General features: G+C 37.7%; 1 protein-coding gene across 3 annotated transcripts in view; it reads right to left on the bottom strand.

Annotated features, from left to right (window-relative positions):
• The window catches only part of EXOC6B (exocyst complex component 6B), a 713,614-nt gene that overhangs the window by 598,109 nt on the left and 100,155 nt on the right, over positions 1 to 15,350 (bottom strand). For all 3 annotated transcript variants that reach the window (XM_017876764.1, XM_017876771.1, XM_017876776.1), the window contains exons 3-5: positions 9,771 to 9,818; positions 7,823 to 7,913; positions 7,676 to 7,721 (exon numbers count right to left, since the gene is read on the bottom strand). In XM_017876764.1, coding sequence (XP_017732253.1) covers positions 7,676 to 7,721; positions 7,823 to 7,913; positions 9,771 to 9,818 — 185 coding nt within the window. The remainder of the gene's footprint in view (positions 1 to 7,675; positions 7,722 to 7,822; positions 7,914 to 9,770; positions 9,819 to 15,350) is intronic.

Genomic DNA, 15,350 nt, shown 5'->3' with positions numbered 1-15,350 from the left:
ATGCAGCTTGAAGTTGTGTGGCAGAGTTCCCCAAAAAAAGCAATGCAGAAAAAGAACTGCAGAAATTTACACAGGGGTTCCCTTGAGTCTGCTAAGTACTAGGACAGGCATAGGGAAAGTGAAATTCCACATGCATAGGTAAAAAGAAGGAAGCAAGGGAGAGAGTGGGAGACCAGCCAGGGGAAGGTAAGATGAACACTTCAAGGATCTCAGACAAGGCAGATAAACATTCAAACTCTGAACAGTCAAAGTGAAGAGTCGTTGGGGACTCCTGAGCTATTCAGAGTAGATTATAGAGGGATCAAGTCTTACTTAGTAAAGCTGAACTCCCCTGGAATAAAGGTGGGCCTTTAAGCAGAGTTTAAAAATTGGGTCCGAAGGTAACAAACTGATATGCAATCACCTGACCATTTGCTAAAACAAAGACCAACACTCTCTAAAGGAAAAAAAAAAAAAAGCACCCAAAATCCAGAGACTCATCAACATAATGTTCATTATTCAATCAAAATTTCTAGACATGAAAAGAAGCAAAGAACTGACATACAACCAGGAAAACAAAATCAGTCTGCAGACAGATCTAAAAACATGCCAGAAGTGGCAGAAGTAGCAAAGGAGTACATAAAAACAGCAATTAGGACAAGGTACATGTATGTAAAGAAACAAATAATAAAAGAAATAAAACATAAAAAGCTAAATGTAACTTCTATACATGAAAAATATATTATCTGAAATGAAAATGTCACTGAAAGGGACTAAAACATTACACAATGCAAATGAGAGAGATCAATGTGCTTGAACACAGCCATAAAATCTATCTCAAATAAAGCACAGAGAGGACTGAGGGGGCGGGGAGAAAAGATCTTCAAGTCACCTGCAGGGTTAATCAAGCTGTCCAACATAAATATTAATATAACTGAAGTCCCAAAATGGTGATGGGAAAAGGACAAAAAAAGAGTTTGGAAAAATAACGTCAACATTTTCCAGATTTTATGAATATTGTAAACCCACAGATCCAAGAAGCTAAACAAACCACAAGCAGGATAAATATACACATGTGTGCACATATTTATACCAAAGTACACAAAATCAAATTGCCTGAAAACAAATGATAAAGACGAAAGCTTTAAAATGGCTAGAGAAAAGACACATTACTTACAGGGAGACAAAGGTAAGGCTACTTATACATCTCTCCTAGGAAATTGCAGAAGCCAGAAGACAATGAAATCATGTCTTATGAATTAATGAAACTATAAACCTCAAATTCTATATCCATCAAGGTTTTTTTAAAATGAAGGTAAACAATGAGATACCATTTCACACCCACCAGGATGGCTACATTAAAGTCAAATAATAAGGTTTTTTTGTTTTGTTTTGTTTTTTGAAACAGAGTCTCACTCTGTCGCCCCAGGCTGGAATGCAGTGCGCGATCTCGGCTCACTGCAACCTCAGCCTCCCCAGTTCAAGCAATCCTTATGCCTCAGCCCCTCCGAGGAGCTGGGATTACAGATACACACCACCACACCCGCCTCATTTTTGTGTCTTTAGTAGGGATGGGGTTTCGCCATGTTAGCCAGGCTGCTCTCAAACTCCTGGGCTCAAGCAATCCGCCCACCTCAGCCTCCCAAAGTGCTGGGATTACAGGCGTAAGCCACCATGCCTGGCCTGGGTAGACAATAACAAGTATTGACTAGGCTATGCAATAATTGTAAACATCTATGCTGCTGTTGGGAAGATAAAAAGGTGCAGGTGCTTTGGAAAAGAATCTAAGTTCCTCAAAATGATGAAACATACAGAGAGACAAAGTGCACCAAATGTTTACCACGTGACCCAGAAATTCTACTCCTAAGTATATTCTCAAGAAACCTGAAAGCATATACTCACACAAAAGCTTGTAAATGAACATTTGTAGCAGCATTATTCTTAATAGTTGAAAAGTGATAATAGCCCAAATGTCCATCAAATGATGAAAAGGTAACTAAAAGCAGTATATCTATACAATGAGAGAGTATTCAGCCATAAAAAGGAATGAAACAGTGATACATTCCATAACATGAATGAACCTTGAAAACCTTCCATTATGCTACGTGGAAAAAGTCAGACACAAAAGGTTGTATATTGTATGATTCCATTTATATGAGATGTTCAGAATAGGCAAATCTATGGAGACAGAAAGCAGATTAGTGGTTGCCAGGGCAGAGAGGAAAGAGGAATGGGTACAAGATTCCTTTTTGGGGTAATGAAAATGTCCTGGAATCAGCTAGTGATGATGATGTTACAACCACATGAATGTATTAAAATCTATTCAACTGTACACTTAAAAATGATGAATGTTATAGGAATTGTAATTCAATTTAAAAACTGAAGGTGAAATAAACATTTTTTTCAGAAATACTGTATTTCTGAGAGAATTCATAGCCAGCAGACTGATCCAACAAGAAATATTAAAGGATGTCATTCCCAAAGGGGAAAAATAATACCAGATACAAACTTGGATCTACATTTAAAATAATGTGAGTAAATATATGAGAGTTTTCTCTTTAATTTTAAATTTCTTTAAAAGTTACAGCAAAAATGAGCATGTGTGCCACTGTGTTGTCACAGGTCTTACAACATAACATAACAATAACATGACAACAATGACATAAGGAAGGGTAAAATGGAAGAATATAACATGACAACAATGACATAAGGAAGGATAAAATGGAAGAATATCATTATAAGAATCTTGCATTGTGTGTGATTTGGTGTAATATTTAAAGACTCATTGTAAGTTACACATTGTAAAGATAGAAGGAACCACGAAAAAAATAAAATACAGCTGGCCCTTCATGTTTGCAGATCTGTGAATTCAATCAACTATGTTGATCAAAAATATTTTTTTAAAAACACAAATAAAACAAAACAGTGTAACAACTACTTACATAGCATTTACATTGTGTTAGGTATTCTAAGTAATCTTGAGATGACTGAAAGTTTTAGGAGGATGTGTGTAGGTTATATGAAAATACCATGCCATTTTATATAAGGGACTTAAGCGTCTATACCTAGTCCCCTATCCCAAGGCACCTGTAACCAATACACTGAGGATACTAAGGAAAAATTGTAAAACTAAGAGGTATAAATAATAGGGCATTACTAAATATAAAACAACAACATGAAAGATGGAAATTGATTTTTAAAAATACAAGAATACAGAGAAGGAACAAAGAACAGGTAGGATAAATGGAAAATACATAAGAAGACAGTAGATTTAAACGCATATGTTGATAATTGTATGATATGTAAAAGATCTAAACAGTCTTATTTAAAAACAGAGATGGTCAGATGAGAAATTTTTAAAGAAAGCAAGATCATTCTACAGAATAACTGACCTGTAATCTTCAATAGTAATAAAGTAATAAAGTCATGAAAGGCAAGGAAAGGCTGAGGACAGTTCCAGACTGAAAAAGACTAAAGAGACATGACAACTAAAAGCAACATGTGATTTGAACTGGATTCTTTTGCTAGAAAGAACATGATTGAGACAATTGGCAAAACTTGAACTGGGTATGCCAGTTAAGTGCTAGAAATATATCAAAGCTAATGTCCATTCTCTATTGCACTGTGGTTGCACAGAAAAATGTCTTTATCTGTAGGAAACCACACTAAAGTAATTGGGGATGACAGTGTGTCATGTTAGCAACTTACTTTCAACTGGTTCAAGAAAAAGACACCGTTATTTATACTGAACTTAAGAATGTCTAAAAACAAAATTTTTTGAAACCCACAAAATAAATTTGATTATACCAAAACTTAAAACTTCTATGCAACAAAAACTACTAATTATATAATGTTAATAGGTAAGCCATGCACTGGAAGACAATATATAACAAGAAAAGGCATCCAAAGTATATAATTCCTATAAATGAAAAAGAAAACAATAAACAACCTAAAAGTGGGCAGCAAGTAGATGAGAGAAACCCCAAATGCCTAAAACCTAAATCCACTAATAATCTAATAAAAATAAAATAAAAATCACAATAGTGATCTATCATTTCACAATCATCAGACTGGCAAAAACCAAAAAGTTTGACAATATAGATGTTACCAAGAGGTAGAGTAATAGGACCTCCCACAAAATACCAATGGTAGGATAAATGGGGAAATCACCATAGAGAACAACAGTAAGATCCAAGACATGTAAACCCTTTCTCTGATCCAGCTGATCTCTTTCTAGGTATAGACCCTGGACCAACAGAACTGACATCACCTGGGAACGTGGCAGAAAATGCAGAATCTCAGGAATGACCCCAGCCAGACCTATTCTATCAGAATCTATATTTAACTAATCCCCCATGATACCATTTCCATGCATAGCAGCATCTAAAGAACAACACTCTCAAGACATTTTGAATGTGAGTCCAAGGAGACAAGAACAAGGATATTTATTGTACCACTGTCCGTCATAACTACTGGAAACATACCAAATGTCCCTAACAGTATCAGTAAGGATAGTTATCTTGTAGTAATAACCACCCCCAAAATCTCAGTGACTTAAAACAAACATTTAAAACTTACCCATGTTATACATTCATAATGGGTTGGCAGGTAGGCTACGCTCCCTGAAGTCACTCAGGGAATCAACCAGCATCTTGGAGTTGCCATTTTTCAAGAACAAGGGAAAATAAGAGGACTCTGGAGGGAAATTAAATGCTAAGCCCAAAAGTGATACATATCACTTCTGCTCACATCTTATCAGCCAGAAAAAGTCACATGGAACTGGGAACCCAGTAAATATACACAGGGAACCCAGGAAATATAATACTACCTTGCACCAAAAGAAGCAGCTAGAAATATTGGCTAACAGCACTTATGATAATCACTGGAACTGGCAGGGGAAATGTGAATTATTCATATAATAGACTACCATGGAGTGATTAAAATGAGCAAACTGTGTCTATACACATAAAGAAAATAAGCTGGCCGGGCGCGGTGGCTCAAGCCTGTAATCCCAGCACTTTGGGAGGCCGAGACGGGCGGATCATGAGGTCAGGAGATCGAGACCATCCTGGCTAATACGGTGAAACCCCGTCTCTACTAAAAAATACAAAAAACTAGCCGGGCGACGAGGCGGGCGCCTGTAGTCCCAGCTACTCGGGAGGCTGAGACAGGAGAATGGCGTAAACCCGGGAGGCGGAGCTTGCAGTGAGCTGAGAGCCGGCCACTGCACTCCAGCCTGGGCGGCAGAGCAAGACTCCGTCTCAAAAAAAAAAAAAAAAAAAGAAAATAAGCTACCTACTAGTATGCATGCCCCAAAGGGTGGATATTTTTATCCATTTTATTCACAGATGTATCCCCAGCACCAAGAGCAATGTCTAGCACATAGTAGGTATTTGATTCATCTTTGCTGAGTGAATACACAGATCTCAAAATGAGGACTGAGAATCATCTACATAAACTTTTCAAAACACAAAACAAAACAATATATGATTTACAAATATTAAAAGCACAGACTAGAAGAACATTCAATAAATTTATGATACTGGTTTCCTCAGGGGAAAATAACAGGACTGAAAGGAAAGGAATAGGACCGAAGAAGGGAACATAAATTTTATCTGTAATTTTTTTAAAGTATATATATATACCTGTTTCTGTCCATATATATGTTTTATATATATACTACATATTTTTTTCTTTACACATATATGAATCAAAACTGGAAAATTGTTAATATCTGTTAATTCCGAGAAGTTGGTACAGAGGTGAATTTTTTTTTTTTTTCTTTTTTTGAGATAGCCTCACTCTGTCACCCGAGCTGGAGCTCAGTGGTGCAATCTCAGCTCATCGCAACCTCTGCCTCCTGAATTCAAGCTATTATGTGAGACAATTCTCATGCCTTGGCCTCCAAAGTACCTGGGATTACAGGTGTGCATCACCTCCTGTAATCAGCTCCTTTTTTTGTTTTTCAGTAGAGATGGAGTTTCTCCATGTTGACCAGGCAGGTCTCAAACTTCTGGCCTCGAGTGATCCACCCGCCTCAGCCTCCTAAAGTGCTGGGGTTATAGGTGTGAGCCACTGCACCTGGCTCACAGGTTATTTTAAATTCTCTATAATTTTAGAACTTTACTAAAAGGATATTAGGGAACTAATACTACTTTCATATCTCAGGCAGAACTTCTCATAGTGTTCTATCCATGTTCTCTTATGAGAGCATGTCCTCCTATTTTAATGTCTAATGATTCAGCTTCAAAATTCTTGAGAATTTTGAATTTTTATCCATAATATTTCTATTCTTATCTCAATATTAAATATATTTTAAATGTATACTTTTTCCCTCAAAACCTAGGTAAAATTAACATTCCAAGAAGACATGCTCTGTTTATCCTGTAGCTTCATATATCCCCATCATACTACAGGGCATCTCAGGGTAGAGAGATGGGAGATGCTTACTCTAGTTTGGGGAGCAGAACTATAGAGTCGCTGGAGATTTTCCTTCAGAAGAAAACAACATACAGAAGAGAAATCCTCTGAATTTAACCTCACCCTTCCCCTTTACAAGAGTTAATTTTATGCGGCAACTTGGCTGACCACTGCACCTAGATATTTGGTCAAACATTATTCCAGATGTTTCTGTAATGGTATTTTTTAGATGAGATTAACATTTAAGTCAGTAGACTATGAGTAAAGATGATTACCATCCATAATGTAAGTAGGCCTCATTCCACCACAGGTGAAAACCTTAATAGGAAAAAGGCTGACTGTGCCCAAGGAAGAGGGAATGCTACAGAAGAGTCCCTTGGGACTCAAGCTATTATCTTAACTCTTCACTGGACCCTAGCTTGCCAGACTACACTGCAGTTTTTGCTATACTTGCTATACTCCACAATCATGTGAGCCAATTCCTTAAAATAAATACTTCCCTCTCCAGTAGGTAGAGATACACGCGCACGCGCGCGCGCGCGCACACACACACACACACACACACACGCTATTGGTTCTGTTTTTCTGAAGAACCCCAACTAATGTACTCTTGCACCAAAACCTAAGTACTATTTTTTTCTACGACACTATTAAATAAATCAAAACATATCTCAAACCAACTATCACTAAAATAGGTATATGCTTTTCCTTAGAAGACTGGGTCTTGGCCTGGCGCAGTGGCTCACGCCTGCAATCCCAGCACTTTGAGAGGCCGAGACGGGCGGATCATGAGGTCAGGAGATCGAGACCATCCTGGCTAACACTGTGAAACCCTGTCTCTACTAAAAACACAAAAAATTAGCCGGGCGCGGTGGCGGGCGCCTGTAGTCCCAGCTACACGGGAGGTTGAGGCAGGAGAATGGCGTGAACCCGGGGGATGGAGCTTGCAGTTAGTGGAGATCGCGCCACTGCACTCCAGCCTGGGCGACAGAGCGAGACCCCCTCCAAAAAAAAAAAAAAAAAAAAAAAAGACTGGGTCTTTTAAAAATCTAACTGTAAGTATTATTTGTTAAACCTAATACATGACAGAACACATTAGCATACCACATATATATATAAATAAATCTAAAATGAATCAATAAATATACAAAAGGTTAAGAAGATGTTAGAAACTTAATTATTTTTTGAAAAGTTATGCTAAATATGGACCTAAAAGTATTCTAAATAACAGATATTTTAGGTAGTAAAAACTGTTCAACTAAAAAAAAAATCTTACCTCTTAGTTTTCATCTGGTCCCTCAGTTTGCTGTACATCTCTAGGACTTAAAAGAAAGAAAAGAAAACACAAACATGATTTAGAGAAAGCCTAATTAAAGCAAAAAAAAATTACACCAAGAATCCTTCTCCATTTCCAGTTCCTCACCTGGAAGACACAGCATTAATTTATCAACAGTGGCAGAAATATTTCTCTGTTGTAGTCGACACTGCTTCAGCTCTTCCATTGCTATTACCAGCTTGGCAAGAGGGAAAAAGACTGAATTATTATGCCAATGGCTGTAAATAAAAAGCTTTCAGTCACATTTTTCCACACTGTGTTCAATTCATCAGAAAATCCCAGACAGTTTCTTAGTAAGACCTGCCAAGTGAACTAAAGAACTGCCTTTCTTAACCAGTAAAACATTCCTGCACAGTTGCCCGCTTTCTCCCCAAGATACATACAATACTAGGAAGGGCTAGGTAAAACGAAGTCCTAAAATACAAGGGTTATCCAGGAGAAAAAAAAAAAAACTATCTTCAACTAAATCTCTATTTCAACAAATAAACCACACACTTAAAAGATGTGGCTTTTCTAAAAGTTACAGTTTGGTGAAAAGTAACTCACTTTTATTCCCCTAGCTCCAGTTTTAAAGGCTTCTATCAGAAGTCATACTATAATATAACTAGAAGAAATTGTACTCCACAGAATTTAGAATGTGAGACAAACTTCTTTAAAAAGTAATAATCTACACATCTACTTGCAGCATTCATCCTATACCCATACCTAAAAATGTTATCTGCTTAGATACCATGCAGAAAAGAACCAGAGAATGGTCCTAAGTCACTGATAAAACAATCAAAAGCTAATCTTAAAGGTTATTAAAATTAAACATTTAAAAATTATTAGGTGATAAGAAGGAAGCATGATAACAGAGAACAGTCATGTACTACAAGTCAGAAAACCTGGGTTTTAGTCCCAGCCTTGCCAATAACTATGTAAAATACAGCAAATCATTTGTTTTAGTTTCCTCATCAATCAAACAGTGGTAATACCTGTCCTGATTTTGTCGGCCATGAGGATCAAATGAGCAAATAGATATAAAATAATATTGTAAACTGTGATGGTTTAAATGATAAATATGTCAATTAATAGAATCAACGATTTTTTTTTAATGGTGGGGGGATAGAGATGGGGTCTCCCTCCATCACCCAGGCTGAGAGTGCAGTGGCGCAATCATGGCTCAATGCAACCTTAAACTCCTGGGCTTAAGAGATCCTCCCACCTCACTCTCCCAAATAGCTGGGACTACAGGCATGCACCACCATGCCTGGTTATGGTTGTTTTTCTTTTTTTTTTTTTTGGTTTTTTTTAGGGGGGGTGGGGGTAGAGATGGGGTCTCACTATGTTGCCCAAGCTGATCTCAAACTCCTGGCCTCAAGTGATCCTCCCACCTCAGCCTCCCAAAGCACTGGGATTACAGCATATAATCTCAGCCTCTGTGGCTGGTTGATTAATTTGTTAAATAAATATTTGTTGAGCATCCACATTGTGCCAGTCACTATTTAGGTACATGGAGGGGAGACAGCAATGAATAAAGCAAACAAAAATTTCTAATCTCATGGGGTTTAATTTCCAATGAAGGTTGACAGGCAAAAAAATATATATAAGTAAAAATATATTAAATATAATCTCAGAGCATGACAGGCACAATGAAGAAAAAGTGGGAAAGGATCAAAAGAATGCATGGGTAAGAGTGAGACCACAATTTCAAATAAGGTGGTTAGGAAAGGCCTCATTAAGAAGGCAACATTTGGGCAAAGATTTGAAGAAGGTGAATAATGAGGAAATAACATTCCAGGCAGAGGAGGAGCATTACTGTATTATGACAAGTCAATGATCTAAAAGCACAACTAAGAAGGCTGTAATCCTCTCTCCTTAGACTTCCCAATGACTACGTTCATTTAATTCAGATAAACATTAGGAAAAGCAACAATAATGTCCACGTACTTCCAACATACTACTTACAGTCTTAACCACTAAATGAATAACATAGTCATTAAAAGAGAGTGGCATGAAACAAAAAAGATTTCTTCAAAAGGTAAACTGGTCTTACTTCCTTTCCCTCATGTTGTAGTTTTCTATTAGTATCCGTCACTTGATTCTGTGGAGAGAAGACAATTTATACTCATAAAAAACAAACATTTAGACAATAGTTGAAAAAGATCTAAATTTAATATGAAAAGAATGGGAATAGGTAGTTAGATTTTTTCAGTATTCCACTACATATTGGTCCAGTGGCATTCTCTTGGGTTTAAATTATGTCAACTTTTCTACTGGATGTTTGCACGAGCTTTTGAAAAGAAAAATTTACTAAAAACTATGGTGAGTTTAGAACAGTCCTAAACTAAGATACTATAATAACTGAAGATCACACTTTAACTTTGGGGAGACAAGAGAAAAAAGGGGAGAGAAAAATAAAATAGAAAGAACAAATTTTATCATAGATATTCTTCATTTCACCAATGTATTCCTAGAAAAGTTGGGTATACACTGAACTTTTTAACTCAAGTCAAAGTTTCCCTGTTTGCTAATTATTTTATTTTAGAAAATGCTTTTCCTAAATTATTTTGGATCATTAATTCTTAACAGCTCCTAACAGTTCCATACTTCCATTTTCCAACATAATCTCTCCATCAGATAGTCAAAATTTGTGAATACGCCCTTAAATGATCCAGAGTTCATTATTAAAGGAAATGGCATCTAATTTTTTTGATATCCACTTTTGACATTTCAATGATGGAAAAAATTAATTATATAGAATAGTAATTTCCTCATCATCTGTGATATCAAAACATAAGCAATACTAACTTCTAAAATGTTGTTTAATAAAGGCTTTCTAGCCTTCCACCAGTAATTGCTACTCCTTATACTTTTAACGCATCCCATAACCTAGCATTTCCTATTATGTCCCTTAGGACATCAAGAAGTGTTAGTTAGCAGGAACTCTACACATACACACAGCCATGCACACGTCAGCACACAAACACAGACACACAGACACACACACATACAAACACACACAATATGACATGCACTGTAAATGCCCAAGAAAGGGACATCGTATAGGATGTTTTCCAAATTTATCTGACATAATACCCTTTAACTGAAGATCTTCTCAAGGAGCTAGCTTTTTAAAAGAACACACTTTTGAAATCACTGCTCTGAACTACACACTATACCTGGACTATCATTCAAAGCGGATTACCATCTGCACCTCCATCCAAAGACAAAATGAACTGTGAACTCCTCCAGGAAGCCTCTTTAAAGTACCAGAAAGGGAGGCAAAAAACCAGCAAATTCCCTCTTTATTATTTACTTAATGGCACCACATGTGAAACACTTTGTGGTTTTATTGCACTGAGCTCAATACAAATTAAGAGTGATAAAGTTATCCAAAATGCACATCCAAGACAATGTTAACAGAAGCATTGTCTAAATGGGGGTCAGCAATCTGTTTCCATAAAGGGTTAGATAGTAAATATTTTAGGCTTTGCAAGCCATACAATCTCTGTTGTAACTATTCAACTCTACCTCTGTAGCAGGAATGCAGCCATAAAGAAAATACATGTAAATGAAAGGTCATGGCTGTGTTCCGATAAAATTTTATTTACACAAACAGGGCAAGCTGGATTTGGCCTAAGAGACAGAGTTTGCTAATCCCTGGTCTAGAATAAGCGTGATGGTAAGGTAGTAATACCACACTATGAAATTTACAATTGGATGCCACATTTTAAGAAGGGTTTTACAAGCTGAAGCATGGTTAGAGGTGAACAGATTTGGAGAGGGAGTCAAAGCTATACCACATGAAAAACAGACGAAGCAATTTTTAGCCAAAAGAGGGGAAAAATATTCACTTGGAGGCACTATACACTGTACCTGGATCCTACGTACTATAAACCATATTGAAACAATGACTGCCCTTCAAATATCTGAAGAGCTATCAGAAGTAAAGCGGTTCCCTAAAAATGGAGCTTATTACGCAAACTAATGCTTGTTACTAGAAAACAGTATTCAGCTCAATATAAGAAAAAGCATTCAAGCAATGTGAATAAAAATCATAACGGCTTCCTTGGGTGATAATGCTATCCCCATTATAGTAGTTATTCAATAATAAATTAGATATTTTTTATCCTAAACCGGAGATCTCCCAAAATTCAACCCTCCATAATACTCGTAAATTCAGCAACACTGTCTACTGGAGTAGCCTTATTTGCCTTATGAAGGGACCATTTCTCACTTTTTTTCACCTTAAACTCACTGTAAAAAATACATTTTCCATTGCAACTCAGTACACAAGTATAGGGAACACATACACAATTTTCAAGAAACAATGTTTATCCTTAGTACATGTAATACACTCTCTTGTTTTCTATTCAATTCGATTATATTTAATTTCAGTTTTTGCCAAAAATACTGATCAAGGAACACTAAATTAATTTCATGCAAACCATGGTTCTGAAACATATTCCTAGGAACCTAACGAATGCTTCCAGTAAGAAAGATAATAACTGTGGGCAGGCTGCGATGGCTCACACCTGTAATCCTATCACTTTGGGAGGCCGAGTCAGGTGGATCAACCTGAGCTCAGGAGTTTGAGACCAGACCGGCCAACATGGTGAAACCCAGTCTCTACTAAAAATACAAAAATTAGCCGGGCGTGGTGGTGCATGCCTGTAGTTCCAGCTACTCGGGAGGCTGAGGCGGGAGAATCGCTTGAACCGGGTGGGAGGCACAGGTTGTAGTGAGCCAAGATCATGCCACTTCACTCCAGCCTGGGTAAAAGAGTGAAACTCCATCTCAAAAAAATAAATAAAGATAATAACTGTGTCAATACCATTCAATAACTATTTCAATGCATAACAATAAAAAGAAGCCAGGCTCAGTGGCTCACGCCTGTAATCCCAGCACTATGGGAGGCTGAGGCAGCGGATCATTTGAGGTCAGGAGTTCGAGACCAGCCTGGCCAACATGGTGAAACCCCATCTCTACAAAATACAAAATTAGCTGGGCGTGGTGGCATGCACCTGTAGTCCCAGCTTCTTGGGAGGCTGAGGCAGGAGAATCACTTGAACTCAGGAGGTAAAGGTTGCAGTGGGCCGAGATCATGCCACTGCACTCCAGACTGGGTGACAGAGTGACACTCTGTCTCCAAAAAATTTTAAAAAAAGAAAAAGAAAAAGAAACTATACCAGCTGTCTAGGATGCTACTTCATTTATTTCAAAGAAGATAAGTGTGTATATGTATACACTGAGAATCAAAAGAAATAATGGGCATCTTAGAGTACAATTTATTTTCATTGGTATGTTAAAATAGCATTGACAGTTGTTAATACTTTTTACATTGTCTAAACTATTTTCTAGAGTTCAGGAAACTTTTTATTTCATAGATTCTGAACCTAGGTCAAATGGATCCCCCTAGACCAGAGTCTCCTACGTGTCCTGCTAGACATTAATCCCCTCTGCCCTCAAAGTAACTGGGTGGAGCCTGAAACAGACTAAAACCCTAAATCAGCAGCCTCCAGTTCGGGTATTCCCGCTGGGGCATCCTCAGCAAGTTGAAGGAATTTGCAACTTGAAGAAATTTGATGGAAGGCAAGGGAAGCAAGAGGAAAAGAAGATGAGTACCAACCAGCAAGTGATATCAGCAATTCGGGAGCATTATGAGCTATATTCAGTACTACTACCCTGCCAAGGAGGTATCCCACCACATGACTACTTCAATAACCAGAGACCAAACATTGTGCTGACTATCATGGACCAGGGCACCAAGGAGCTATGGGAGAAGTGTGGGATAGAGGTGTCAAAGGAGCATAAAAAAGAACAGCCCAAGATGAGTATAGGAAGATGCAATGGCTGGGTGAGGATAAATAGCATACACAGGACCTGGCAGGAAACCCCATATCTTTGTTTACACGCATTTCAGAACTTTTGTCCAGCTGAGGCTCATCAGCTCACAAAATTTAAGGATTACAAATGTATGGACCAATAAATAGAAAGATGCACTATTAAGATTCTTTAATGTGGTCAGACATGGTGGTTCATGCCTATAATACCAACACTTTGGGAGGCTGAGACGGTCAGATCACTTGAGGACAGGAGTTCAAGACCAACCAGGCCAACATGGTGAAACCTCATCTCTACTAAAAATACAAAAATTGGTCAGGCATACTGGTACATGCCTGTAGTCCTAGCTACTTGGGAGGCTGAGGCATGAGGCACAAGAATTGCTTGAACCCAGGAGGCAGACGTTGCAGTGAGCCAAGATTGTGCCACTGCACTCTAGCCTAGGTGACAGAGTAAGACTCTGTCTCAAATTTTTTTTTTAAAACAGGTTCTTTAATATCATTTCAGATGGTTCACTTTTTTAACAGATGTAGAAATAATTCCATGTTTTGTATCACCGACTTATAAGAAAAGGTTCTCTTGAATAGTGTCTATGAGAAATTCAAGAAGGTTATCATTTTTAAAGTCTTGATTACATTTGCACGGCATATAGTCATTTTAAGCAGAAAACTAAATATTTAAAAAGTTATTTCAGGCTGGGTACAGTGGCTCACACCTGTAATCCCAGCACTTTGAAAGGCTGAGGTGGGGAGAACCCCCAGGATGAGGAGTTCCAGACCAACCTGGTCAACATGGTGAAACCCCGTCTCTACCAAAAATACAAAAATTAGCCAGCGGTGGTGGAATGCCTGTAATTCCAGCTATTTGGGAGGCTGAGGCAGGATAATTGCTTGAACCTGGGAGGCAGAGATTGCAGTGAACCAAGATCAGCCGCTGCACTCTAGCCTAGGCAACAGAGCAAGACTCTGCCTCAACAAAAAAAAGTTATTTTACGGTAGCAAGTTCAAGTTTCTCATTTTAAAATGATAAAACATTTTAGAATGTTTACAACGGTTCTAAACATATAGAAATGTTTAAAACTTTAGAAATTGTTCTCAATTTACACTATGCTCTCATGCATGTATACATTTTTTAGAGACAAGATTCAAACTATTCACGAGATTCTGGCCCCATTTTATTCCCCATATGAGTGACTTGAACCACCAACTACTGGGTCACCCAAACCAGAAACCTGAGAGTCATGGACTCTATTCCAGATATATGAGATACTAAATCTCATAAGCATCTCCGCAGTCTGCCCCTTCTTCATCATCTCCTTAGTTTTAGTCTTCCTCATTTTTTAACATGGATTTCAACTTATCATTTTCCCATATGTAATGAAAATTTTGTTTTAATGTGTACACTTTAACACTGAATTTTCTAATGAACATTCAAAACTGTCAGTTGAAACTGCAGGAAACTTAAAATACAAAGAGAAGCATTTCAGGTACTTTTGTCCAGCTGAGGCTAATCAGCCCACAAAATTTAAGTATTACAAATGTATGGACCGATAAATAGAAAGACGCACTATTAAGATTCTTTAATGTGTTCAGGCATGGTGGTTCACACCTGTAATACCAACACTTTGGGAGGCTGAGATGGGCAGATCACTTGAGGACAGGAGTTCAAGACCAGCCTGGCCAACATAGCAAAACCCCATCTCTACTAAAAATACAAAAATTGGCCAGGCATGATGGTACACACCTGTATTCCTAGCTACCTGGGAGGCTGAGGCATAAGGTACAAGAAT

The sequence above is a fragment of the Rhinopithecus bieti genome, unplaced genomic scaffold (genome assembly GCF_001698545.2).
Source record: "Rhinopithecus bieti isolate Rb0 unplaced genomic scaffold, ASM169854v2 scaffold_1058, whole genome shotgun sequence".
Lineage (NCBI taxonomy): Eukaryota > Metazoa > Chordata > Mammalia > Primates > Cercopithecidae > Rhinopithecus > Rhinopithecus bieti.
The sequence above is the reverse complement of the archived record's forward strand: the minus strand, read 5'-3'. Positions and strand labels throughout refer to the sequence as shown.